Here is a 27,044-nt window from a genome sequence, read left to right as displayed (position 1 = left end):
CGCGTGTCTGTGGCCACTACTTTGTGGCCAGGGGCCTGTTACGAGGCTTTATGCAGCTGAGGAAAAATGTTGCAGGCCTGTAGGGTGCCAGGCGTCAGGGAGGGGCCCAAGGGCCAGCACCCATCTGCTCTGGGACTGGACCAGGCCCACAGGGAGGCCAAGCCCCATGCTCCCTGGGCCTGAGTTTCCTTCCCTGGACGTGGGCATGTACCACCACCCCAGGAGCTGTTTGGCATCTCAGACCAGGTTGGCATTCCTTCCTGTGTGGCACCAACATGCCCCCTCGCGGACTCCCTGCTGAGATCCCTGGACAGGGTGTGGCTGCAGGGCTCACTGCCCAGCCAGGCTGCCATCCCTATACACAGCCCTCTGTCACAGACCGCAGGCACCTCCGAGCCCCTGAGGGCCTGCTGCCCGCACTGTCTGAGCCCTGTGTCTCCTTAGTGTTCTGAGGGCAAATGCAGAGGTGGTCTTGTAGTGGCTGAGTCTCGCAAGGGCTCGTGAGCACAATGGCATTAGTCTCACTGTCTTGGAATCTCTGGGGATGGTAGCCTGTGGGGCAGGGTGGGCTCAGCTCTGCTCAGTGCATTTGGGGCCGGGGGCAGGAGCACCTCTGCTGGGCTCTAGCTTTAGCTGCTGCACCTGTCCCTCCTTCTTTGCAGATGACTGTTCTCTGGAACATTCTTTGTGCTGCTCTGGGCCTGGGCTGCCTGTGAACAAGCAGTACCTCCTGCCATCCCAGGACCCTGGACCTTGGACATTCCCAGTGTGCATTAAGTGCCTTTGCACTCCCAGCCCTGCTGGAAGGCTATGTCCTGTGTGGTCAGTGCACAGTGGTGCCCACAGTGAAGTGACCCAGAAATGAGCACAGTGAGGATGTCACTTGAGGACATCCAGGCACCCACCGTCCCCAGAGCCCCTCCCAGGCTCCCCCCTTCCCCTGGAGCTCCCTGGCTAATTTCCGTCTCTGGGGCTGCCATGCGCGTCCGGGACTTCTTGTGGCTGAGTCATGCAGCGTGTTTCCTTTGTGTTCTCTGTTCAGCTTGTTGGCAAGGTTCATCCTTATGGAGGGAGCTGTGGTCTGTCTGTCTGTGTTGTGTTTCACATGCATGCTGGAGCATGTATCTCTACTCTCCATGGAGTGACGTCCCATGGGGGTCTGTTAGAAGCTCTGCTCAGTTCACCGGCCCTGTCAGGCGTGGGTTCTGATGAGTGTGAGGATGAGCCCTGTTGGAGCTCGGTCACCTAGTTTCTATCGTCTGTGTCTGTCTCTGCACTGATGTGAGGAGGAGACTGGATGGCACTGCCAGGGGCCCATGTTTCTGCTGGGAAACGTGTTCTGAGGACAGGGAACAGGAGGGCCAAAGCTCAGAAGTGCCCCAAAGCGTGTTAGGAACTGAGCAGCACGAGGTGCAGAGTGGGTTGGGGCCTCAGTTTTGCTTTGGCAAATGTCCCAACAGGGCTCTAGAGGACTATGAAGGTCTGCCTCAGGTGGTCAGGATGCAGGGAGGTAGAGCGGCCTCTCCAGCTGCTGAGGGTCAGAGATGGAGGGGCAACAAAGGTGCAGAGGGGGCAGTGATAGCTTGTTGGTCTGGGACAAAGATGTTGGGCCAGATGGTCCCCATCTGGGCTGCACAGTGCGGACCTAGACAGTCCTAGATTGGGACAGAGCCCACCAGTCAAGGTGTGTGCTTCAAAGCTCTGCGGCCTGAACTATCACAGTCAGCACCGCGTGGCCTCCAAAGAGGGTTTGGGGCCCGTTTCCAAGCAGCTTCCAAGAAAATGTCCTCTCCTTGCTTTGGATCTGTGGGTTGCTGACTGTTCACACAGCCACTTTGAGCTGGAAGTCGGTACATGAGGAGGCCAAGGGTCAGGGAGGTCCACTGTGTGCAGATGAGTCACTGCTGGAGCAGGTTGGAGCTGGTCTGAGGCAGCCATGGCTTTCCTCCACCTGCCAGGACCCTGATCTCTGGCATCTGCTCTTCTCTGTGGGGTAGAGGTTGAGATGGGAAAGTCAGGATTCCTGGGACCCTGACCTCGCCAGGTGTGTTTGGCCCATTCCCAGCCCTCGGCCCCCTGCAAATTGTGTTTTAGTTATCCCATTACTGCAGGAGGAAAGCACTGATTGCTTTCTAGCATCAGATTCATTCCTCCTGGCCTTTGAGAGCAGCAGGGACCCAGCAAGGCCTGGAACCTGCCCCAGTGGAGGAGGGAGTCTGAGGTGGAGAGGGGGCTGCTACCCCTCGTGCCACTCTTCTGAGACCTCCTCTGGCCAGGGACAGGCTTGGCAGCCGTGCTGCACATGGAGACACCTCACTGAACCTTAGCCTGTCCCCCGAGTCCTGTCCTGCCCCCAGCTCTGGAGAACAGGACTCAGCCCAGCCAATACCCCTCTTCTCCTCTCCCCTCCCCTCCCAGCTCCTGGCCCTGGGCAGGGAGGCCAGGGCTGGGAGGGAATTCCGGCCTGGCTTTGGCTGCCATCACATAGTGGCAGAGCAGGGCACTCTACCCTTCAGGTCGGGGCCAAGCCAGGCAGCCCCCTGCCTCCGGGCAGCTAGGGCGCGTGCCGGCCTTGGCACACAGCCTGGATGGCCCAGACATCCTCCTCTGTGCCCCCGCCTGCCCTCTGCCCAGAGAATGGGCCCTTTGTTGGCTCTGGGCTGGATGGACAGCTGACCTGGCCCGGCCGTCAGCTGCCTGCCTGCTACAGCAGTTGGCCAGGGCCTCGGTGGTGATAGAAATGGGTAGTGGCCTGGCCAGCCTGGGGTTAGACCCCGCCCCCCATCAGGGCTCCCTCCTCAGGCTCTGAGGAGTGTCCTGGTGTGCAGGCTGTATCCGCTCCCCAGCCTTACGTCTGTGTAGTGGTGGGTGCTCTGTCATGGGGATGGTCAGGGTCTGTTTTGGCCTCTCTCCCATCTGCTCAGAATCCAGGGTGGACTGCCAGGGTGCAATGGGACAGGAGACCCAAGGACTGAAAGGCTGAGTGAAGGTGCCTTGCCCTCTGAGCTGGGATGGATGGGTACTCAGGGCTATGCACAGCCTGCAGTGGTATCCACGAGGCTGGGTGGCTCCACCGCACTCCCTGGATAAGGGGGGGTCTTCCTCCAAGGGAGAGGAGAGGCGCCCCAGTAGAGGAGGTGGCAGAGCAGGGCGCTCTACCCTCCCAGAGGGTTTGGTGGAAGGTCCTGCTGGTCTTTGAGGGATATTTGTAGAGCAAGGTGACAGCTGGAGGTGGGAAGGACATGGGATACCCTGGCCTGGCCCTGGCCTCCCATTTGCTCTGTTGGCAGCCCAGCTGGTATAGCAAGGGGGCTGCTGGCCCAGCTGCCTTCCAGGTGGGTGGCCCTTCTGCGGACAGCTGTGGGCATCGGCATGTGGGCCCTGCTGTCCTGCCAGCCACCTTGGCCCTGTGCCCGACCTACTATCTATGCCTCTAGGTTCCTGCACTCCTAGAGTGCCTTCCTGCTGCGGTGTGCTGGCTCTCTCCCGCCTTGGGGACAGGTTCTGTGCTCTCAGGTACAGCCATAGATCCAGGGCTCTGGGTTCCTCTAACAGGTCTTTATGAACCTCAGTTTACTTCCTGTTTAGGTGGCCTGATGAAACATCGTGTTGTGATAGCCCTCCAGCCTGTAAGCTATGGCTGAGACACAGTGAACGTATTCTGACTGCTGCCCCCCGTTACACGGGTGTGCATACGGGGACCCCATCACATAAGTATATCCCAGAACACCATCATACACGTATGCATACAGGGACTCCATCACACATGTATGGACACAGGGACCCCATCTCATACATGTGCACATAGGGACCTTGTCATGTGTACACAGAGACATCATCACACAAATGCATCCAGAAGCCCCATCGGGTGTGCACAGCTTCTGCTGAGCCTGGACTGTGGCTTCTTATCACACAACATTCAGCCATCACCATGTCACCACCTTGGCCTGATGGCTACCTTTCCAACACCCTGCTCACTCTGCCTCAGAGATGTGGTCGTCATGTGGCCTCTCACTGACGTAGATCTCTTCTGGGCCCTTCTCCTCAAGACCTGCTTGTGCATGTAAAGGGTAAGGGTGGCTCGTTGCTGGGCAGGTGGGTGGACAGCTGGCCACACGTGCCCCCAGATGCAGCTGTCAGTGCCACCTGTCCTGGTTGTCTGAGTCAGCAGACTGAGGCCAAAGAGGCAAGGCTTTTGGAGCCTGTGACTGGCCTGCCTGTCCTGCTTTGCCTGGACTAGGAGAGGCCTGCCGCTCTTCTTGGCCTCCACTCAGCATGATTTGGAGCTTGTGTGCCCAGCCTGTGGTGGGGAGGGATGGCAGGCTGGGCAGGGCTGGGTTCAGGTCTCCAATATCCCCTGGCCACTGGTGCTCAGGATGGAGGGAGGCTGATACTGCTGTAGTCTGTCTGGGCCTTGTCCAGAGGCTTCAAGATCACCCCCTTTGAACTGAGCAGGGTCCACTCGGGTCAAGCTGGGGGAGAAGGCCAGGATTGGGGTGGCCGGAGAGGGGACCCTGGACCTGGTGCAGGCTGGGGTGGGGTCTGCCTGGGTTGTAGGCTGGGGACCGCCTGGGTTGTAGGCTGGGGATTGGAGCTCTGGGTCTCCTGCCCCACCCCTTGCCAGACTGTGTCTTGCCTCCTGTTCCAGGCACCCATCTCAGGCCGGCCTTCCCCAATCTCAGAATATCTGCATTGGGCGGGGAGGGGGTCATTCCCATTTCACACATAGGGAAACTGAGACAGGGAGTACTTCAGCACCACACACGGGTCCTGAAGCTGGTATGTATCTGAGCCAGGTTTGGACCCAGGCAGTGAGAGTTTAGTTCAGTTTCTGGCCTGACTGGTTAGAGCCAAACTAGCTTCTGTGAGTAGTGCCTGCCTGGGCCACTGACCCAGGTAGCAGTCAGCACCCTAGTCTTCCCTTGTGGTCATTTGGAACAAGCCTCCCTCCCCTCTGGCCACAGGGCAGGCAGGCCTGGGCAGGAATGGCTGGGTGGCTGGGGTCAGGTTTGGGTGTATCCCAGCCCCGATGTGGGGTGCTGGGCTTCTGTGCCCCCCCACCCCCCCACACACACACTTCTCTCCCTGTGTGCCTCCTTCCAGAGGGCATGGGCCAAAGTTTGGTCAACTGTGGGCTCAGCCCCTGCAAACCAGTGTCCCAGCTGGGTCCAACCCAGCACCCCTCCCCTCCCCAGCTCTTTCCAGTCTGGTTTAACTTAAGCCTGCTTGGTGGGGAGGCAGCTGAGCGGATGTGGGGGTGGCCTGCTCCCAGGAATGCAGCTCTCCCCCTCTTCCACAGCCAGCAGCCTCTTGGCTCATACACACAGCGCCCCACCCTGGCTGGCTCCTCGCCCAGCCCCACAGAGCTGGCCTGAGCTGGGGCGGGACTTTCTCCTGGCCCTGCCACCCCTGGGCCGGCCTTGTCCAGTTACTGTGGGGCACAAAGAGGGTCCCTGTGCCAAGCCCTGGTCCAGGCCCCTGCCTCAAGGTGGAGGTGGAGAGGGGCCAACCAATGGGTTGAAGGCCAGAGGCCGGTGCTGGACAGACTGGTTGTATAGTGGGCAGGAGCAAGCCACAGGCCCTGCTGCCTAGCTGGGCAGACGTGCCCTGTGAGTCCCATCTCCAGAAAGCCCCCTGGGTCTCTCTGTTAATTAAATACATTTGTTTGGTAAAAGCAGCTAAAAATACTTGCGGCACCAAAGCTGCAGAGACGAGCTGGCTAATTAACGCCCAGTTTGTTTGAGATCTGGAATACATTTCCACATGGATGAGCCTCCTGCCCTCCTGCTGCCTTCTTGCTGGGGTGTCCCTACCCCCCTACCTGGGAGGTACCTCCTGGTCTTGTTCTGTGGCTGTACTGGGCTCCACCTTCCCTGAAGGCCCCAGGCCTCCACCCATCCCTGCCTCAAACCTGCTTCCTCCTCAAACCCAGCCTGATCCCTGGTGCCCACAAGGCTCCACAACCTGTACCTGGGTGTGGCAGTGCAGCCCAGTGGTGGGTGCCTTGTTCCTGTGTCTATTGACTGATCGGGTGGCTGAAGCCATGTCCCACCTGTCTGCACCCTGAGTGTCCTGTGCAGGCTCCTGTCTCAGGGCTGTGCCGGGTGCAGGGTGTGAGCAAGGCTGACCTTGGTGCTCTTTCTACCTAGCCCTGTTCTTGCAGGGCTGTGGGAGGTGACTGGGCGGGTGGATGCTTGACCTCAGGTGGAGCAGGGCTGTGGCAGAGGTACCCATAAGGGTCCTTTGCTGTCACAGATCCTGGTGGACCTTGCAAACCCTGGTGGCCGACCAGCCCTGGCATATGAGAGTGTGGTGGCCCAGGAGGGCAGCCCCATCCTGCGTGATCTCGTCCTCAGCCCCAATCGCCAGTACCTGTACGCCATGACCGAGAAGCAGGTAGGTGCAGCATGGCCACAGAGCAGCAGGCTAGCTCCAGGGAGACTTGAGGGTGGGTCACTGGAAAGCTGGGCTGGAGCCTGTCTGTGAGCGCAGAGACCACTTCTTTCCCCAGGGGCTTTCCCATTGGCAGGTGGACCTGATTGGTCCAGCAGCAGACATGGGGTAGGCTTGCCCAGGGAGCGGGCTTGGGTGCAAGAGGCTCCACGCCACTAATGCTACCTCCAGACTCTTGGGTTGGGTTAGGAATCCCTGCCTTCCCTGTGTGACTTCACAACCACAAAAGCAAAAGCTTGGATAAGAGGAGCATCAGACAGGTGACATGGAGGGCTAGAGCTGGTGTCTGGAACCCTTAAATCCTTGAGCCTGTATCCTGCCCAGCTCTGGTCATACTGTCCAGTAGGGATGTGGTCTTTGTGGGGCCTGAGGCCTGGCTCTGTTCTGCAGAGCTCTAGGCTTTCATCCCTGGAGTTCTCTGCTTAGAGCCTGCCTCTGCTTTTCTGCACAAATTGGTGGCCCCTGGCACATGAAGGGGACCAGGCAGCAGCGTGGGTTAGGCCAGCCTCTGTCTTTGCTGGCTTTGACTTTTCCTCTCACCCCTCCTGATTGTGATGGGTTCTTCTGCCCCTGATACCTCAGGGCTAGAACTCCCAGGCGCTGGACTGCTGGGCTGAGCAGGTGAGGTGAGGGAGACCCAGAGCCTACCTGCCCCCCAGCACCACCACTTCCACCACCGAGTAGGATCAGAGCCATTCTCAGTTTTTTGCATTGGGGCCCCCAAATCCACTAATCCCTCAGGAAGCCAGAAACAGTAAGGAGCCCAGACAGGCAGGACATTCAGTGTAGCCAAAGCCCTAGGTTCTTCACTGGATGCTCAACCTGGACTCTACCCAATTGCTGCTGCTAGGGGCTGACCTGTTGGACCTGCCTGGCCAAGGCAGGGTCATTAGGATTGGCCATTGAATATGCTGAGCCCCTTTGAGGACCTGAGCCAGGGGCTCCTCGTGTGCAGAATGCAGGGAGAGGCTGGAATGGACTGGACAGATTGGCAGTCCTGATGCCGTGCCTTTCCCCAGGTGACCCGGGTACCTGTGGAGAGCTGTGTGCAGTATGCATCATGCGAGCTGTGCCTGGGGTCTCGGGACCCCCACTGCGGCTGGTGTGTTCTGCATAGTGTGTAAGTTGGGGTGACCTGGGTGGGGTGGGGGTCCTGTCACCTGGCCTGATGGTCCCCAACCTGGGAGGGCCATGGGCAGCCTGCTACATGCCTCAGACAGTCATCGCTGAGCCCCAAACCGCCCTGGGTCTTTTTCTACCAGCTGACCAGGGTCAGGAGCGTCACTGGGTAGGGATGAGGATGGCCCTGTCCTCAGCCCAAGGCCCATCCACAGTGGGCTGGTGGCCGGGCCCCTGGCCTCCACTGCCCAGCTTCATCACACTTTGCCCGCAGCTGCTCAAGGCAGGATGCCTGCGATCGAGCAGACGAGCCCCAGCGCTTTGCCTCAGACCTCCTGCAGTGTGTGCAGCTGACCGTGCAGCCACGCAATGTGTCCGTCACAATGTCCCAGGTGCCGGTGAGTGTGGCTACCGGGACAGGGTGGGTTAGGGAAAGCCAGGGAAGCCATGGGCACCACTCACCCAGGCTCGCGCGGTCTAGCTCGTGCTGCAGGCCTGGAATGTGCCCGACCTCTCAGCTGGTGTCAACTGCTCCTTCGAGGACTTCACCGAGTCTGAGAGCATCCTGGAAGATGGCCGCATCCACTGCCGCTCACCCTCTGCCCGGGAGGTGGCACCCATCACTCGGGGCCAGGGTGAGTGACAGGAGGTGACAGGCACTGAGGGACAGTGGTGGGTGTCACATGCTGAGCCCGGAGGGTGGCAGCAGCAACGCAGGCAGGGGCAAAGGTGTGGGCTGAAGAACTGGAGGGGGAAGCACTTTGCCCCGAGTGTGGGGATTTGGTGCCCAGGGCCTCGTGTCTGTGCCCCACACACTTTTCCTCCGTAGCCCTGTGCACCAGCCATAATCCTTGTGGGGGGGCTGGGTCATTCTGCTGCCTCTTGCTTTCCAGCCTAGGAAGGGGCAGGAGTCCTGGGTCCAGCCGGAGACCTCGGCTACCTGGGGGCTGAGGAGGGCTCCACAGTCCCCTGTGACCCTGGCGATACTCCCCATGCTACTCTTGTAGGAGACCAGCGGGTGGTGAAGCTGTACCTGAAGTCCAAGGAGACGGGGAAGAAGTTCGCGTCCGTGGACTTTGTGTTCTACAACTGCACTGTTCACCAGTCGTGAGTGTCCGGGGACCTGCCCACCGCCGTCCATTCCCTGTGTTCTCCCTGCACACATCTTCTGCAGGCTTTCCTCACACAGTTCATGTTCAGGAGGGATAAGGGCCACCAGATTGCAGCAGGAGGAGCCAGCAGGGCAGCCATGAGGGAGACACACTGGTGGGAGGCTGTGGCCAGTGGAACCCATGAAGAGCCAGCCCTGCCCGGCCCACACCACTTGGGTGTGGGGAACTCTAGGCAGCTTTGGAGCTGGGCAGGGGAGTGACATGCAGTGATTGACATATGGAAAGTCTCACTAGCTCCCAAGGGTGGCCAGTGGCCTATGAGCACCACAGTGGCCCCCAGGAGCTCAGGGAGGGGACAGTGCTGCTGGGGCCCAGACATAGCCTCTCACCATCTGCTGTCTCTGGGTGTGGGTGTTGGCTGCTGGATCACAGGATGTCCAGGTCTCTGGCTCCTGCTGGCCCTCTGAGACTCCTAGCTGGACACAAAGAGCAGGGTAGTGTCAGCTCAGCCCTCTCTGCCCATCTTGGCTGTGAGCACCCCAGCCCTGAGCCAGGGGTACCGTGAAGAGGGGGCCTCAGCTATGTGCACAGCCTGGAGTGCCCAGAGTGTGGACAGAGGCTTGCGAAGAGGCTCCTGACAGGTGGCAGTTTGCCTCAGAAATGGGAGTTTATTGACTGCTTGCCAGGCAGTGTTCTTAGTTCCCCACGCTCATTTTCTTCTCCTGGTCGGGGTGGGGCAGGAGACTGCTCTGAATTCTGGAAGCTGCAAGCCTGGTGGGAGGCTGTGTAGACAGAGCTCCTGCAATGGCTGCTCCCTTGCAAGCCCCAGGACACGTTAGGGTAAAACAAACCAGTTCTTGTCTAGGCGTGCCTGGTTCTGGCTGGGGAGGCAGATGTGGACCATGGCTTTGATCAGTTCTTTGGGATCCCCTTTGCCACCTGAACTTAAATCTGAGTTTGTTAAGACAAGAAAGTGTGAAACACAGCTCCTCAGTTGCATTAACCCCTTTCCCACGCCAATGGTCACCAGCAGCTGATAGTCATCTTGGTGGCCAGCACTGGGTTGGACTAGCAGGGTTATCCAGGAAGCATGGATCCGGGGGAGGGGGCTGAGAGGAGAGCAGGGAGACCAGCTCTCAGAGGCAAGCCCTCTCTAGGAAGCAGGGGGGTTGGAAACACTTCCTTCCCAGCCAGAGCAGCCAGTGCAAAGGCCCTGAGGTGGGTCTTTGAGGAGCAGGAGGGCGCTATGTGCTTACAAGATACCGTGTGCTCATAGGAGGAGGCACCAGCTGAGTCCCCAACCCTCACCTTCCCCTCTCCCATTACAGCTGCCTAGCGTGTGTCAATGGCTCCTTCCCCTGCCACTGGTGCAAATACCGCCACGTGTGCACGAATAATGCTGCTGACTGCGCCTTTCTGGAGGGCCGCGTCAATGTGTCTGAGGTGAGGCCAGTGAGGGTGGGCTGGGGCTTAAGAGGTGGGGGCAACCCTGCCTAGGCATCAACGAGTACTGGCCTAGTAGCACCCTTGGGTAGCCAGCTGGGATATCAGCCACATGCCATAAAGGGTGACTAGGTAGGTCAGCCTGTGATGACACTGGACTCCAGGATGCAGGGTGTGGGGTGGGGTGGCCTTCTAGATGTCTTGGCCCAAGGCCAGGACAGGGATGTTTGCTGTGGGTCCTTGGGTATCCTTGATAGCCCTCAGCAGATGAGGGAGGCCTCCATAACTCCCTACCCCTGGAACTCTGCTTGTCAACACATGTGGGTGATGCTCCTGGGCACAGTGAGGAGGGACGGTTCTAGACCCCAGAGTCGGTGCAGGGGGCTGGGGAAGCCTGGCTTTAGTGGGTGCATGGCCAGTGCTGAGTCCTCCAAGGCCAGAGGGAAGTGGTTGGATTAACTGGCGCAGTGCTGGTGGGCTCCGGAGTCTGCTCAAGTGCTGCCTGGTAATTACTAGTAATTAGTTAGTAATTATTTTGGAGCCCAGGCAAAGCGAACTGTGTTTATGAGCAGCAGGCTGCTACTCCCAGAACCCAGGCTGTCAGAGCCAGGATGGGGCCAACCCTGGGGCTTGCCGGACACCACGGGGATGGGAGGCTGAGGGCAGGCCTGGGCAGGGCTCCTTGGGCTTAGCTTGCAGGTGTGGAACTTGGACTTGCAGCCAGGGCCTTTTCCTCTGTGGAAGGGTCAGTGGGTTCAGGCCTGTGCCGTGCCATGGGTCCTTTCCTCCTCTGGGTGCTCTCCTTACCAAGGTGGTGATGGTACTACCGTCACCAGCAGTGTACTTGACACTGGGCTTTTCTGCTCTCCCTGGCATGATACCACATACCTGGACAAGGTGGCAGCACAGGATAGGGCCAGGCCAGACAGGACCATGGGCCTTGTGGTGATGGGCCCTCTGCCAGTGGGTGGCATGGGAGCTAGGGACACGCTGGGACTTCCCCGGAAGCTGGGCCTAGGCCTGTGGGGCTGGTGGAAGTGGTGGACACTTCGCAGCAGGAACTGGGGCTGGACTTGAGGGCAGCACACATGTGGCTCCTGCTGCAGCACATCTGGGCTTGTGTGGAGTCTGGAAGGCCAGAGAGCCCAGGGGAGGCTGTGGGCAGGTGAGTGGTTCTAGAGGCTGAGGCAGCCCAGTCCTCTCTGGTGTCACTCTACCCCATGTCCCATCCAGGTCACCAGCTCCAGGGCAGCTTCAGTAAGAACAAGCCCTCTTCCGGAGTTAGTGACCTGGGATCCTCAAGGAGGACACATGGTGTAGGGGTGAAGAGGTGGAGCAGGAGGTGTAAACCCTCTTCAAGGCTGTCTGCACAGGACTAGGGGTCAAGGAAGGTTGTTTGGGGGATGGATTAATTCCACAGATAACTGTCTTAGCTATAGTCTGGGCTTTTATGCAGATGTTTGTAAGGAATATTGTGTGGCCACAGGTTTAGCAGATGGAGTTGTTCGGAAAGCTGGGGCGAATGAAGTCAGGCAGCAGTCCCCCTCCCCACTGCTGGCTCTGTGGGTCGTCATGTAGGAGCAGGCTGTGTCCTGTGGCTTCAGCCCAAGGTCTTCTCCAACTTGGAGCCCAGCTCCCGTGGTGAGAAGGGTGTCATGAGGCAGTGGCACCGGGTGGCAGGGCCTAGAAGGGTTCTCACGGAACCCAGTGCTCCTGAGAAGATGTGTTTTCTCTTAGAAACACTGTTTTCTGGTCTTTCTGCAGACAAGGGAGGCATGGCTGACATATTCTCAGGAGACTGGTCCCTTCCCCCAGGCTCTGGGGCCCCAGGCTCTGGCCCATCTCACCTGCCAGGCCCTGGGACAGTCCAGAGTTCCCAGCAGTGAAATACAGGATTCTTGGAGTCTGTGGTTATGGTTCCTCCACACCATGACCTCCCGCCATTGAGGGAAAGCTTCATAAACCCAGGATGCATAGAATTCAGTGCTCTTAAGATCACTCACATTGACCGATTCCTTACGCACAGTAGGTCTGAGTTTCTGTAACTTGATACCACAGGAAGAAGGTTATGTGACTGCCACAGAGTTGCCGTTGTGCACATTAACACTGCTCACCAAAAACTTCATCTTACTTCATGTTCTTTATTTCAAATATTTCATTCTTTCCATAACACAGCCCAACTTCTGCGAAAGTCATGCCACCCGTCACCAGCTCTGCAGTGTTCACTGTATCACTGAAATTGAGCACACCACATGCTCTCTGAGGCTTGGGAGGACTACCATACTTTTTACCTGGCTTTTTGGGCACTGTTTGCTTTCTGGGAGGAATATTTTTACAAATCAAGGAAACACTGCATCAGTCACAGGATTTAAACGAGTGATAATGTGGGACTTACTGAGAGCTTCTCCACAGGAATGAGCTATGAAACGTGTGTGGGAACTTCAAATTTTTGTTTTTGAAATTTCTTTGAATTTTTAAAATATTTTTAATTTTTTTGACCAAGCTTGGTCAAAATTGTGTGTACTAAGTCTACAAATAAGGCTTCCTATAGACAGGCAGCCTGTGAATTGTGAGTTCCCTGGCCTGAGTCATAAGACCCCATCCCCCAGCCTTCCCCAAGGGCCTGCTGGAGCAGTCACTGGACCCGCCCCCACTCAGAGCAGGGCCTGCAATGCAGGTGGCCAGTGGGGTCTGAGCACAGTTCAGACTCACAGTGTGCCCAGTGTGTCCCCACCCATCCTGCCTGTGGAATTGGGAGGCACCTGCTGGGTCTGGTGAGATGAGGAGGTGGGGTGGCACCAGGGAGGCCCAGACAGGATGGCCACTCAGAGTGTGGTGTCCAGCTTGGTGGCTGGGTGGGTGGGAAGAAAGGCGGGTGGTAAGAGCAGCCTAGGGGTGGTAGGATGAGCAGTAGGAGCTGGCTATACTGACCAGCCTCATCTACTGTCCACCTGCTGTACTCACACACACCATGAGTATCACTTAGGGGCAGGACTGGGCCCTGTCAGGACTCACACTGGGTGAGCCTGCCCTGTGTATCCAGCCAGCAGTAAGAGGTCTGGATGCACAGGTCTTGCCATGTCCTCTTCTGTCTGACTGCAGGCTGGGCCACTGGACTCCTTTGGTATTTCCTGGCTGGTGTGGTAGTGGGAACCCAGTGTGGTCTCAGGTGGCTCTAGGGAGCTGGGTGGCACGCCTGAGCTTGGACCCGAGGTGTCTGGGCCCAGGCTAGGCCTCAAGATGTGAGACTCCAGCTTGAGTCTTTGGGTGCAACTGCTGGACGGCCTTCAAATGGCAAGGAAAGGGCTGGTGTCATGTGCATGCCAGTATCTCCTCACCAGGGCTGCAGCCTGAACACAGTTGGAGGGCAGCCGCTGAGGTGGGGCCAGTGGACACCGGGCATCCCTGCGGTTAGTGGTCAGCTCACCCACTCCTGCAGTATCCCGGACCCCGCCATCCTGGAATACTGTAAGGCCTGGGGATTCCCGCCTGTTTTCAGCATCTCTATTTAAAGCCCGCCCGTGCTCCCCTGGGCCGGCTCCTCCTGCTGCCGCCAGTGTGCTGCAAGGAAGCCATGTGTTGCATCAGTCACTGTTGCCGAACGCTGGCCCTGGGGCCCTGGCTGTTTTTCTGTGGGGCTCCTGCTATTTTTACATGCTCCCTGGGCCCCCAGCTGAGAGCCTATAGCCCCAGTGCCCCACTCTTGGCTCCTTCTGCCTCAAGGGCCTGTGCAGCTGCAGACCAGATGGGGCCCTGCAGCATGGTGGCATAGGACAGGGCCAAGGTGAACAGGCTGGCCTTGGTGTGCAGCTTCAGCCTGGGGGGAACAGACCCTGAGAGCGGTCATCCCTGTGCTCCCCAGAGGCCAGGTGGTCAGCACTGCACTTGGGCTCCATGCAGAGGCTGCATTCTGAAACACAGTGGTGCTTGCCCTTCACCGGCCCCGGGCTCATCAAAGCCTTGTTGCCCCCAGGACTGTCCACAGATCCTGCCCTCCACGCAGATCTATGTGCCAGCGGGTGTGGTGAAGCCTATCACCTTGGCTGCTCGGAACCTGCCCCAGCCACAGTCGGGCCAGCGTGGGTACGAGTGCCTCTTCCACATCCCAGGCAGCCCGGCCCGGGTTACTGCTCTGCGCTTCAACAGCTCCAGCCTGCAGTGCCAGAACTCCTCGGTGAGGTGGAAGGGAATGGGGGGGCGGGCACCTCCCTCACAGCCTAGGCCTGTGCTGTTCATATGCTTAAGTGCACCTCTTGGACAAGCTACTGCTGTGCCCTCAGGTGTGCCTGGGTCTTGCATGTGTGTGGGGCCGTGTCATCAGGACCTCTAGTGCAGGTGTTACAAGACCATGGCTGTCAGGGTGCCACGATGGAAATCACTCAGACGTGGTGTTTGCACCGGGGCTGATGGGTTGCCTGTGAGGGGAAGGCCACACTTGGGGCTTTGTGTTCACTGTGATGATGTTGATGAGTTCAGTGAGTTTAGCGTTGAGAGATCTTAGGGACCAAACCCTGTCTTGGGTGGGTGGGAGCAGGAGTGCAGCTGAGAGGCCTGGGCTCAAATTCCACTCTCTTCTTTAGCTTACTGACCACCTGCAGGCCTCAGTCTCAGCCTCAGTGCATAGTCAGGAGACTGGTAGATTTCCTGAGTGGGCTTGAACCCTGATGGATGGGGCTGGTGCTTTTGGGTTGTCACTTTGGGCTTGGGGCTGTTGGCAAGGCCTTGGTTGGCCCCTCCACCCCCTAGAGTGCTGGAGAGGGGTCTCGGTGAAGCCAGAGTCTGGCTCCTGTGGTCCCTTGGCTGACAGCGGTCTGTCCTGGCAGGATGGGAGCCTAGGGGTCAGAACAGGCTCTACGGGTAGGGTGAGCTGCAGGCTAGCCTCAAGGATTGCTTCCTGCATGATGGGCTGGACTGACCTCCTTCCTGATCACTTCACATCTCTCTCCTACTGATTCCCCATGTGCTCTATGTCTCTCTGGCTCCATCACCTTTCTGTGGGACTTGAAGCTGTCTTTGTCACCCACATACCCTGGTCTCTGTCATCCCCCTCCTCTCCAGATCCATGTGTGTCCTTCCCTCCAAGTGTCTAAAGGGAAGAGGGAGTATGGGGACTTGATAGAATCTGATAAAATTCTTGCAGATAAAGTAATGATGGATTGCCAGGCCACGCCTGGAGACAGTGGGCTCCCTGCCTCCACCCTGGGCACAGCAAGTGGCCTACAGCTGGAGTCCCAGGCCTGGCCTTCCTGGAGGGGCAGTTACCTGATCCCTGGCTGGCCTGAGGAGGGGCTCTAGGACTAACTGTGACAGTGATTCTGGCCTGTACCCAGCCTGTGAGGGTACACACACCTCACACCTCAGGACAGTCCTGGCCCACTTAGCAGACAAAGGTATTGAGGTTCACAGCACATCCCTGATGCTGCCTAAGGTGTCATTGTGGGTGCTGTCTTCTCAGAAGGGCTGAGGCTGAGGGCTCCCTGTGGTGGGAGGTGGTCTGGGGAAGCCCCACAGACTGCACTTGGTCGGGAAGGAGCTGGCCTTGGAGAGGCCTCCTGTGGCTACTGGAGGGCAGGGAGGGTGCAGGGTTGTAGATTTGGGAAGGAAGCCTGTGTAGGGGATGGCAGGAGGAGTTGGCCAGATGTGGACGTTCACAGCCTCAGTCAGCCAGTGAGCATGTAGTGACTGCTTGGGTGCTGTGCTGCCCAGCCCACCCTGTGGCCAGTTTCAGAGAGGGCAGGGAGCCTGCAGCCTCCACCTGGCAGGGCTGGACCTGTGGCCTGGTGGCAGTGGCCCCGCCAGGGCTGATGGCAGTGCCTGTGCTCACAGTACTCCTATGAGGGCAGTGACGTCAGCGACCTGCCCGTGAACCTGTCGGTTGTGTGGAATGGCAACTTTGTCATCGACAACCCTCAGAACATCCAGGGTGAGTAGCAGGGTGGCCATGGTGGGGAGGGCGTTGAGGTGAGTGGGCAGTGCTGACCATGCTTCTCCCCGCAGCCCACCTCTACAAGTGCCCAGCCCTGCGCCAGAGCTGCGGCCTCTGCCTCAAGGCAGACCCTCGCTTCGAGTGTGGCTGGTGTGTTGCCGAGCGCCGCTGCTCCCTGCGCCACCACTGCCCGGCTGACTCACCTGCCGCCTGGATGCACGCCCGCCATGGCAGCAGCCGTTGTGCGGACCCCAAGATCCTCAAGGTAGGCCCAGGAGCCGCACCCTGGCACCTGCCCAGACCCCGCCCTTGTTAACACCACCTGGCATGCTGAGCCTGCCCTGGGCCCCAGCCTTTGCCTCCCCGCAGCTGTCCCCAGAAACGGGCCCCCGGCAGGGGGGCACGCGGCTCACCATCACTGGAGAGAATTTGGGCCTCCGGTTCGAGGACGTGCGGCTGGGCGTGCGTGTGGGCAAGGTGCCGTGCAGCCCTGTGGAGAGCGAGTACATCAGCGCAGAGCAGTGAGTCGGCCACCGCGGGAAGAGGGCGCGGCGCGGGGCGCGGTGGGTGTGCTCCCTGCAGCTGCTGAGGCCACCCCTGTCTGCAGGATAGTCTGTGAGATCGGGGACGCCAGCACGGTGCGGGCCCATGACGCCCTGGTGGAGGTGTGTGTGCGGGACTGCTCTCCGCACTTCCGGGCCCTGTCACCCAAACGCTTCACCTTCGTGGTAAGTCCTGCCTGACCTGCCCTCTGCTCCCTGCTGCTCTGAGAAGGTGAGTCGGGTGCTGCCGCGGCCTCAGCGCCAGGGCACCCAGCCTGCAGCTCGCCCGCTCACCCTCGTTCAGGTCCTCTGTGCCTGTTCTCTTTGTGGGCTGAGCCCGGCTCCTGGTGCCTTTGCCCTCCCTCTCCAACTCCAGGCTGTGGCCAAGCACCCTGGGGGCACAGGGTGTGGTGCCCTGCTGGTCCCTTGTCTGTAGGCACAGCTCTGAGGCCCAAGACAGACTTCCTCCTAATAAGTCCCTTTTCCGGCAGACGCCAACCTTCTACCGTGTGAGCCCCTCCCGAGGGCCTCTGTCAGGGGGCACCTGGATCGGCATCGAGGGCAGCCACCTGAACGCGGGCAGCGACGTGGCCGTGTCCATCGGCGGCCGGCCTTGCTCCTTCTCCTGGTATGGGGCGCAGAGGCCAGGGCATGACTGCCCTCTCCTGCTGGTGGTTGTGGTCAGGGCTGTCCCTTCTGGCTCTCAGTACCCCCTCCTGTTGCCTGGGCAACAGGGGTATGGAGAACTTGGCTGGGGTGATTACTATGGAAACCTAGAGGCTGAGAAGGTTACTATGGAGACGGGGGCTGCCTCTAGAATGGGAAAATGGAGGAGGATGGGGCCTGGCCTCCATGGGTGGCAGGGGTGGGTAACCTGACTGCCTCCACCCTGGTCCTTCCCTGGGAGGGGGCTTTCCCTTGGGAACAAAATAAAAAGTATTTTTTAAAATAAATTAAGAGAGAAAACAGACATCTTAACAAAAGCCTTGAGACTTGAAGTGGATAATTTTAGATTAGGGAGATAATGGAACGGTCCTTTAAATATTTTCCTGTGGTAATTACCCGTTATCAGACTAATCATTGGTGTTTGCAGCCGAGCCAGGCCTGGCAGCTCTGGGGCCTCTGGGCTGTGCTGAAGGAACCAGGGGACAGGGCCTGGGAGTAGGTAGGGCCCTGCTGCTGCCCACAAAAGTGACGCTGTGACCCACTGGTCATCATGTCTTCTCACAGCCAGAGATGCAGACATGAAGCCTTGTTCTCCAGACCAGGGACAGGTGTAGGGAAGAAGGGTGTCTGCTTTGTTTAGGTTGGTACCCAGGACTCAGGCTTGGGAAGGCAGTACTACAACAGGGTAAAGGTCAGGGCTATAGACTAGGGCTTGTCCTCCTGAGCAACAGGTGGGTCTGCCTGTCAGGCAGGGTGGGCACAGGTGGGCTTGCCGCCTGATGCTTCAGAGGGGCCAGAGGCTGGGGCCATAGAGCCTGACCAGGGTTTTCTGAAGAGAAGGCTCAGGCAAAGCCCATGTCACCCCTGTGTGGCCTTTGGTTGGAGTCCTAGGAGAGATGCAGGGATGAGTCCTACAAACCAAGCAGGGCCCGTGGGGCTAGGGACTGAAGAGGCCAGCCTGAGGCCAAGGGTAGGATCGGACACACATGACCCCTAGAGGGTCAGTAACCACCTGCAGGTAGGCCCACCCTTTACCCATGATTGCACGGCTCCCTGAGGTAGAGCCCACGTCCAGCTCATTCTGGAGGAGAGGCTCCAGTGCGTGGAAACACTCCTTATGCACCCTTGGCCCCTCCAGGAGGAACTCCCGAGAGATCCGATGCCTGACACCCCCTGGGCAGAGCCCTGGCAGTGCCCCCATTGTCATCAACATCAACCGTGCCCAGCTGGCTAACCCTGAAGTGAAGTATAATTACACCGAGGACCCTACCATCCTGAGGATTGACCCCGAATGGAGCATCAACAGGTGGGGGTGCTTGCTGGTGGCTTCCTCTCCTGCTGGGGTGGTCAGGGCAGGGGACACCCTGTCCTGAACTTTGGTTCCCTGCTGCCTCATAAACTGCTCTGAGGGGGCTGTGTCTGATCTCCCATACCTGCTGGGCCAGCGCTTTGTCTGTTGACTCCCCATTCCTTCCTCCAGCGGTGGGACCCTCCTGACAGTCACAGGCACCAATCTGGCCACCGTCCGTGAACCCCGGATCCGGGCCAAGTACGGAGGCGTTGAGAGGGAGAATGTGAGTCCACAGTCCACCCCTACCCCCTAGCTACCCAGGCTGCCCCGCCTCCTCCCACCCTTTCAGCCTCCTAGGCCTGCTGGGCTGGGAAGGAGGGAGGGAGTGCCTGGCCTGTGGTGGGAGGGCCTGGCCCTGGGCTCTGGCCAGCCTGTTTCTTGGCCTGCACAGGGAGGGTATCGCAGGGACATGCTTGGCTGGCACCTGGACCACCCTAACCAGGAACAGCCATCCTCAGGGTGGGAGCTGGGCTGCCTTAAGGGCTGGCCCAGCGTCCTGGTGTATGTGTCCCAGAGCTGCATGGTGTACAATGACACCACCATGGTGTGTCGGGCGCCGTCTGTGGACAATCCCACACGCACCCCTCCGGAACTGGGGGAGCGGCCCGACGAGTTGGGCTTCATCATGGACAATGTGCGTGCCCTGCTGGTGCTCAACACCTCCTCCTTCCTCTACTACCCCGACCCGGTGCTGGAGCCACTCAGCCCTACTGGCCTCCTGGAGCTGAAGCCTAGCTCCCCGCTCATCCTCAAGGTTGGTCTCTGCAACCTGCAGGGCCCAGCCAGGGGCTGGGGCAGGGTAGGGTGGTGGGACTGGGAAAAGATGCCCGGTCCTGCTCTCTGCTCACCTTCCCACCACCCACCCCTGTGCAGGGCCGGAACCTCTTGCCACCGGCACCTGGCAACTCCCGGCTCAACTACACAGTACTCATTGGTTCCACGCCGTGCACCCTCACCGTGTCAGAGACGCAGCTGCTATGCGAGTCACCCAACCTCACTGGGCAGCACAAGGTCACGGTGCGTGCCTGGCCCCCCCACATGCCCAGCCCGCCCTCCTATCTGGGGAGAGAGCCCAGGAGATTGCTCTACAGTTCAGCCCTGTTTTGCTGGCCCACCTTCCTCTAACCCACCAACCCTGTCCGCCAGGGCAGCCCCCACCCTGAGCTCAGCTCCTGTAAGCCCTGCCCCACCCTTGAGCTAGCTGTCTGCACCTACTTCACTTACCACTCACCGCCCACCTGCCCTGAGTCCTGGCTGCCCTGGCTGGCCTGAGTGCCTACCCTGGGTCCCAGCATCCCCACCCACATTAGTGCCCTGTTGGTGGGACAGTGCCCACAAAGCAGGTGCTACCAGGGCTCAAGTGCTATTGGGCAGGGGCCTGCTTCTCTGAGGGGTGTCTGTGGCTCCTGAAAAGCCTCTACCAGCAGTCTCTATCCTACTTGCCAGGTGCGTGCGGGCGGCTTTGAGTTCTCACCGGGGATGCTGCAGGTGTACTCAGACAGCCTGCTGACGCTGCCGGCCATTGTGGGCATCGGTGGGGGCGGAGGCCTCCTCCTGCTGGTCATTGTGGCTGTGCTCATTGCCTACAAGCGCAAGTCCCGTGACGCTGACCGCACCCTCAAGCGGCTGCAGCTCCAGATGGACAACCTGGAGTCCCGTGTGGCCCTTGAGTGCAAGGAAGGTGTGCTGGGGCGGGGGCTGGGCTGGGGCTTGGGGCCAGTGGGCTGCTGCCATCTCTGAGCCAGGCCCTGTCCTACCACTCCATTCTGGCTCAGCATAGTGTTCTCACGATGCAGGGGTTACTGTCTCAGGGAGGTGGCAGGTGCCTGTCTGGGCCTGCACAGGGTGGGCGTCTGGGAGAAGGGGCCACCTCATGTTTGCGTCCCAGCTCTGCTGTAAGATTAAGGTGTGCCATCTAAGCTTGCCCTCGGCCTCCTCATCTGTAGTGTTGCAGGGACAGCCAGTGCAGGGTGCACATGATGGGGGTGTGGATGTTCCCGTGGAGACCCTTGCCTTTGGAATCTGTTGTCAGTCCCTGGATGCACACAGGTCTTGGCCTGGATTGACCTGAGTCACACTTACTGTCCTCCTGAGGACACCCAGACCTGGGTGGGAGTGGCAGACATCAGCACAGGACTACCGCTCAGGGCAAGTCCTAAGCCACAGTGCATGAGCTCAGCTACCCCAGTGGCTGATTCACTGAGCCCTGATGGCCACACCGGGTCCTTGGGCCCAAGCACCTGCAGCCCCCAGCCTCGAGTGGAGGGACCCCAGTGGCAGGTAGGTGTGCCCCAGAGAGTGGGATGGACTCCAGGCAGGCAGAGACCACAGGTGTGCCAGCTGAAGGATGAGCAGTGGCTGGAGGAGAGACAGCAGGAAGGATCAGGACCGGGCCCGAGACAAGAGCACAGGGCTCCCATGTGGGTGCAGCAGGACCCCAGGGACCACCCATCTGTTCTATACATCAGAGAGGCCCATGTGCCTCTCATAGGAAGGCTAGCAGAGCCTAGCTTCTAGATCCCATCTAGAGTGCTGAGTGCTGTGGGGTGTTTTGAACCCCCTAACCTGTTCACTGAATGTTACAGGTTCTTCCAGATCCAGCCTGTGCTCTGAGTGCCGTGGGGTACAGGTGGCTGAGGTGGGCAGGAGGTGTAGTGTGTGAGAGGGCGGTAGGCACTGAAGCCGATCCCATGGGAGACTGGTGGCCTGGGACAAAGGCCCAGGCACTGTGGCAACTACCCATGCAGTGGGACCACTGCTGGATTTGTATGCCAGGCTCAAAGCAGGGGACACTGGTTGGCTGAACTGGGGCCCCCTGGCCAGCCTGGGGTGCCAGTCTAGCCTGCTGTAGCCCCCCCACTTCCTCATGGCCCTTGCTGTGCTGTGTGCCTCCCAGAGAAGTCCTTGTCGTTGGGAGAATGTGGGCATCCAGGGAATACTCACAGGGAATGTGGGCATGGCTGTGGGTGTTTTGCAGATGTTATCAAATGAGCACTTGAATCTGGAGACAGATGCTGGGGTGCTTCTGTGGTTGGCTGGGGTTTGAAGCCAGGGTCTTGGGCAGGATTGTTAGGAACTCCAGAGGACCTCCTGTGGCCTGGCTGCGCGGAACTTGGCTAATCTCAAAAATGAAGGAAAGTCCCCCTCAGCCCTGGACAGACCCAGAGGCCCTGTAGTTGGCTGGGACCAGGCACAGCTGCCTGGCAGCCTGGGTAGGACAGGAGGGAGATGTATGCTTGGGGATGGGGTAGCAGGAGGCCTGGGCCTCCCCGGGCTTTCACAGGTGGAGGATGAGTGTCCACAGGGGCCAGTGTACATTATGCCTTTATCTGGCAGCATGGGGCCAGCCAGGGAGGCAGCTCCATGCCTGCAATAGAGCCTAGGAGATGAGGACCCAGGCTTAATTAACCTGCCAGGTGGCCCCCAGAGCCTGCCTGATCAGATAGCTCCTCCCCCAGGCAACTGCGGGGCCAGCCTCACAGCTCCGGAATGTTCCTCAGAACCTGCCACTCTGCCTGCCTTTGTTCCTGAGAGGCAGAGGGGGCTGGGAGTGGGCTGGGGTGTCAGGGAGCCCCATGGGCCACGACATACACATGGCACATGTCAGCATGGAGATGGGAACCTGGGGGTCACCTGAGGCCCTTCACCAGGTACTCTGCTGCCATCATCTCTTCCATGCATGGAAGGGACCAGCCCCCTAGCCTGGTCTGGTTCTGGCGCCACCTCTGCTCTTGTTCTGGTTAATCCCACAACAGGCCAATGACAGGATTGTGTCCTCATTTGGACACAGAGAGATGAGACCACTGCAGGCAGAACTAGGATTTGATCTAGTTCTAGTTCTAGATCTAGTGCGGTGATGATGGGATGTGGGGGACAGAGGCTGTTACCACAGAGGGGCCACTGGGATCTTGGTGTCCTAATCCTGACATCCCCCTCCCTCCGGTCTACAGCCTTTGCAGAGCTGCAGACGGACATCCATGAACTAACCAGTGACCTGGACGGTGCCGGCATTCCGTTCCTGGACTACCGCACATATGCCATGCGGGTGCTCTTTCCTGGGATCGAGGACCACCCTGTGCTAAAGGAGATGGAGGTAGGACCACTAGTCTCTACCATCAGAGCCCTGGGTGCTGGTGGTGGCCAGAGGGCCTGAGGCACAGTCAGTCTGCAGGAGACCTTCGGGTCTGCAGGGCAGGGCTGCAGAGTGGGGAGGGAGCTGGGAGCAGACCCAAAAGTGGCCAGAATGGGGTGGGGGCACCCTGAGCCCTGTGGGTGGAGCAGAGGCTGCCTGGCCTGGCTCTTCTCCCCATGGTGCCTCAGGAAGGTGGGAAGGAAAGGCCCACTTGTACAGGGTGCTAAGCTGCACCCCAGCACCCCGCCCTTTAGCCTGGGTTCCTGGTGCTTCACCAGTGGCTGTGCTGCATGGGGCCTGCTTCTTGGTTGGGCCCACTGCTGCTCTCCTGGCTAGGTCTTTTGGAAGTTCTAGTGCTGGGCTTGCTGAGCATCCTGTGTCGCATGTGGAAGGCATGGTGCAACTGGAATTTCACGGCTTTGCATCGGCCGTCAGCGGTACCAGGTTGCTGGCAGTGAGCTACTGCCAAGGGGCCAAGTACGCAGGACTGCCTCAGGCCGTGAGTCCAGGTCCCAGCCAGCAACAGCCAGGGTTCAGCAGGGCAGCCCTGTTCTCTGTAGCCCAGGGTGCCCCACCTCTGCACAGCCTGGATACTGGGGAGACTGCTCCCCTGTCCTGGCTTAGGTGGAAGGAAGTTTCTTTGAGTTAAGCCAGAGTGGCCTTGCTATCACCCTGGCCTAGGCCCTGGGCTGCCTTCAGCTGGTGTCACCACCTTCTTCCCTGGACTGCTGCATGGTGAGGTGCACATCCTCCCTCTGTCAGATCCCCTGTGTCTCCATTTGCTGTGACTGCCACTCTAGCTGTGGCTACTCTACCTGGTCTCTCTCACTTGTTTGCCTGGGCTCGGAGCCAGGTGTCACTGGTGGCCTCTGGGCACAGCCTGGTAGGAAACCTCCTGTCCTGACAAGCCTTGGTATAGATAAGAGAGAGATCAGGGGCTCTAGAGCCAGTCGTGCCTGCACTTCCCACCTTCATGTTGTGTGGATCTGATCCGTGAAGTGGGGAGAGCGGTTTTGTGTTGGTTATTGTGAAGGCAGAGAGGCTGGGTGCATGCTTCTGGTACTAGATAGATGGGGACAGTGACAGGCTCCCTCAGAGCTGCTGGAGACCAGGTGAGGGAAGTCCTGGCCACAGAGAGATGTGAAAGGAACAGGTCCTCTCACCTGCATGCTGGTAGTGCTGCGAGTCTGCCTGTGGTGGCAGTTGTCTTGTCCCAATGGCAGTGGGCAGTGGTAGTGGCTTCCAGGACTCATCCATTCTGCTGAGATGGGCTGTGAGGCTTGGGAACTAACCACAGTGGCTTTATGGAGTCAGTGTGACCTGCCATCCCCACCTAGGCCTGCTGTGTCCCTGCCCTGGCCACGTACGCCAGGCCGAGACGGTGCAGTAGAAGACCTTCCCTCCAGCCTTAGCTATCAGGATGGCGTGCCCTCGTGGTCTGAGCACCTGTGCACCCTGCTCCCCCATCCCAGGTGCAGGCCAATGTAGAAAAGTCACTGACGCTGTTCGGGCAGCTGCTGACTAAGAAGCACTTCCTGTTGAGCTTCATCCGCACGCTGGAGGCCCAGCGCAGCTTCTCCATGCGTGACCGTGGGAATGTAGCCTCACTCATCATGACAGCCCTGCAAGGCGAGATGGAATACGCCACTGGAGTGCTCAAGCAGCTGCTCTCCGACCTCATCGAGAAGAACCTGGAGAGCAAGAACCACCCCAAGCTTCTGCTGCGGCGGTGAGCCTGCAGGGCGACAGCGCTGGGTGGGCGGCCCGGAAGTGCCACTCTGCAGTTCCTTCCACCTGAGTAGGGTGGGGAGTGACTGGGCCGCAAGCCTTAGCTTCCTCATCACCAGCTCTTGTCCGTGGGTACCATCTGGGCCCACAGGTGAAGACCTGGGGTGTCCATGACAACTCCCACAGAAGCCTGATCCCTACCATGTGGCACCTTTTAAGGCCTGACCTATGTGGGGGATGGGCCAGGGCCAGGGCCAGGGCTGGAGGTGGGGCTGTGCCTGTTGGGTGGCAGAATGATGCCATCCTGCCCATGTCTGCTGTGCCGCAACCCACAGGACTGAATCGGTGGCGGAGAAGATGCTGACCAACTGGTTCACCTTCCTGTTATACAAGTTCCTAAAGGTAGGCAGCTACTGAAGGAGCAGAGGACAGTGAAAGGTTGGAAGGGAATGTGGAGGAGGCAGGAGATAGGGATTGCGGGAGGTGCTGGAGAACTGGACAGCAGTGGGGTCTCAGGCGTGAGCATCCCAGGACATGCATGGTAGGTACCTGCCCAGCCTGCAGAGTAGGAGTGGGGAGTCCTATCCAGAGTGGACACTTGGTCAGGAGTCTGGCCTCAGTCTCTGTGTTGTGCGGGGTACTTGGAGTTGACTGCCAAGTTCAGGGGAGCACAGCACGTGGACAGAGCCTCTGAGGGTCCCCTGTGCCGCCCATGGTGGGAGGGTTCCCTGCTGGGCTTCCTCTGTGGTTCTCCAGAGCAGCAGCTCCCCTGAGCCCCAGGCAGTGACACTGGCCATCCTCAGAGCAGGCCAAGGACCCCAGGTGCAGACTGCTGCCCCAGGCGGGATGTGGGCCCCTTGGGCTTTGTTTCGGCTGTCGTTAGTTGAGCTGGTTGCCTGCACTTTAGATCACGGGGCAAGCACACAGCCCCAGGAGTGAATCTCTGTGGGCCCATCTTCTCGCAGTATGAAAGCAATGGGTCCCCATGTGCATTGTTAGTGCATGCCTTTGCCTGGCCTCCTTGTGCCTCTTTCTAGTGTTCCCGTGCCTTTACCCGGTCTCCACAGCCCCTGCCTGATGTTCCCGTGCTCCTACTTGGTCTCTTTGGCCCCTTCCTGATGTCCCAGTGCCCCTGCCTGGTCTCCACACTTCCTGCTTGGTGCTCTACTGATGAGGGTGACCAGCAGTTTAGCTGACTAAGGGTGGGGCGGGTACTGCCTGTCCACATCCAGGACCAGCCTCCCTGTCTTTGCTGGACCCCAGGCTTTCAGTCCTCTACAGGCAACTACTTGGCTCCAGCTGACTGACCCAGAGGTGATGGTGCACAGGTCTGCACAGAGCAGGTGAAGACAGGATGGGACTGTGGCAGGAGGCCAGCAGTGTGGGGAGCAGCAGGCAAGGGGAAAGCCTGGGGAGGGTCAGCTAGCAGAGCTGGGTGGGACTCCTGGGCCTCGTTAGAGGTGACACGTTAATGTGGGTGCAGCAGCCCCTGGCCCACGGCCAGTGCTCAGTAAATGGACACGCTATGCCAGACTGGTGGCAGATAACACAAAGTGGTGCATTCCTGAGAAAAGTGCCGTCTGTGCAGACTGTGTAATTTATTTTCATGCTCATTAAACTGCGCTCTGTCAGCCTAAAGCAGCAATATGGGGCAGGGCTTGAAGAGCCCAGCAGCTGGGTGGGAGCGGCCTTCACCCATGTCAACCCCAGCTGATCCCTGTTCACCACACTCAGAGGACTGGGATGCAGTTCACATCCCCTCTAAGGTCCCAACTTGGGTCTCCAGTTTACCTTGTGCCGAGCTGCGGGAGGCGGGCTGGCCTTGGACAGAGCTGTCTCCCACCCAGGAGGGGCTCAGACTGACCCGCCACTCGTTCCCATCTGTAGCCTCTGACTTCCTTAGGCCATACCTGTTTTTAAGAGCAGCTTTAGGTTCACAAGAAGCTGAGCATAGGGTCGACTTGCCAAAACCCACTTTGCCATGGTGTGAGAGGGATGTGCCATCCAGAGACCGGACATCGAGTTTTGAGTTTTGGTCTTTCTTGCTAGTGGTAGCAGTAGGTCCTCTCTTGTGATACTGGGTGGAGCAGTGAGCTGCAGCTGCTAGTCAGTCAGGTGACCTCAGGGGGGAGCTTGCCAGGCTGTGGTGGTCACTAGATTAGGTGTATCAGTGCTTTTTCAACTTACGGTATTTTCAGCTCGTTAAGATGGGTTTACGGGGAGATAACTCCATCGTGCATCTGTACTTCCTGCCCCACACATGCACTGTCCCCACTGTCACCGTCCCTGCCCAAGTGGCACAGTGTACTGCGTTAACATGTTCTCATCATCCAAGGCCCACAGTTTACATGAGGCCTCGCTCTTGGCGTTGGCCATTTGGTGGGTTTATCTCCCATCACAGCACCACACAGAACGTCATCATTGCCCTGAAAGTCCTCCATGCTTCCCCTTTGTCCCTCCCTTCCCCTAAGCCCTGGTCACCACCAGTCGTCTTCCTGTCCCCAGAGCTGGAGTCAGACACAGAACCCTTTTCAGATTGGCTTCTCTCACTTGGCCATGTGACCAGGGCTCC

The 27,044-nt window shown here is 59.1% G+C and overlaps 1 protein-coding gene across 3 annotated transcripts in view; it reads left to right on the top strand.

Annotated features, from left to right (window-relative positions):
• Plxna1 (plexin A1) overlaps positions 1-27,044 on the top strand; it is a 53,781-nt gene that overhangs the window by 12,399 nt on the left and 14,338 nt on the right. For all 3 annotated transcript variants that reach the window (XM_074044569.1, XM_074044568.1, XM_074044567.1), the window contains 20 exons: positions 6,256-6,396; positions 7,473-7,573; positions 7,847-7,970; positions 8,054-8,207; positions 8,580-8,679; positions 10,013-10,127; positions 14,101-14,301; positions 15,954-16,050; positions 16,125-16,318; positions 16,423-16,574; positions 16,661-16,781; positions 17,087-17,223; positions 18,400-18,567; positions 18,742-18,835; positions 19,127-19,366; positions 19,486-19,629; positions 20,059-20,293; positions 22,563-22,705; positions 24,217-24,473; positions 24,808-24,874. In XM_074044569.1, coding sequence (XP_073900670.1) covers positions 6,256-6,396; positions 7,473-7,573; positions 7,847-7,970; positions 8,054-8,207; positions 8,580-8,679; positions 10,013-10,127; positions 14,101-14,301; positions 15,954-16,050; positions 16,125-16,318; positions 16,423-16,574; positions 16,661-16,781; positions 17,087-17,223; positions 18,400-18,567; positions 18,742-18,835; positions 19,127-19,366; positions 19,486-19,629; positions 20,059-20,293; positions 22,563-22,705; positions 24,217-24,473; positions 24,808-24,874 — 2,985 coding nt within the window. The remainder of the gene's footprint in view (positions 1-6,255; positions 6,397-7,472; positions 7,574-7,846; positions 7,971-8,053; positions 8,208-8,579; positions 8,680-10,012; positions 10,128-14,100; positions 14,302-15,953; positions 16,051-16,124; positions 16,319-16,422; positions 16,575-16,660; positions 16,782-17,086; positions 17,224-18,399; positions 18,568-18,741; positions 18,836-19,126; positions 19,367-19,485; positions 19,630-20,058; positions 20,294-22,562; positions 22,706-24,216; positions 24,474-24,807; positions 24,875-27,044) is intronic.

This window comes from Castor canadensis, chromosome 10 (genome assembly GCF_047511655.1).
Source record: "Castor canadensis chromosome 10, mCasCan1.hap1v2, whole genome shotgun sequence".
NCBI lineage: Eukaryota > Metazoa > Chordata > Mammalia > Rodentia > Castoridae > Castor > Castor canadensis.
This window is presented reverse-complemented; position numbering and strand designations above follow the sequence as displayed.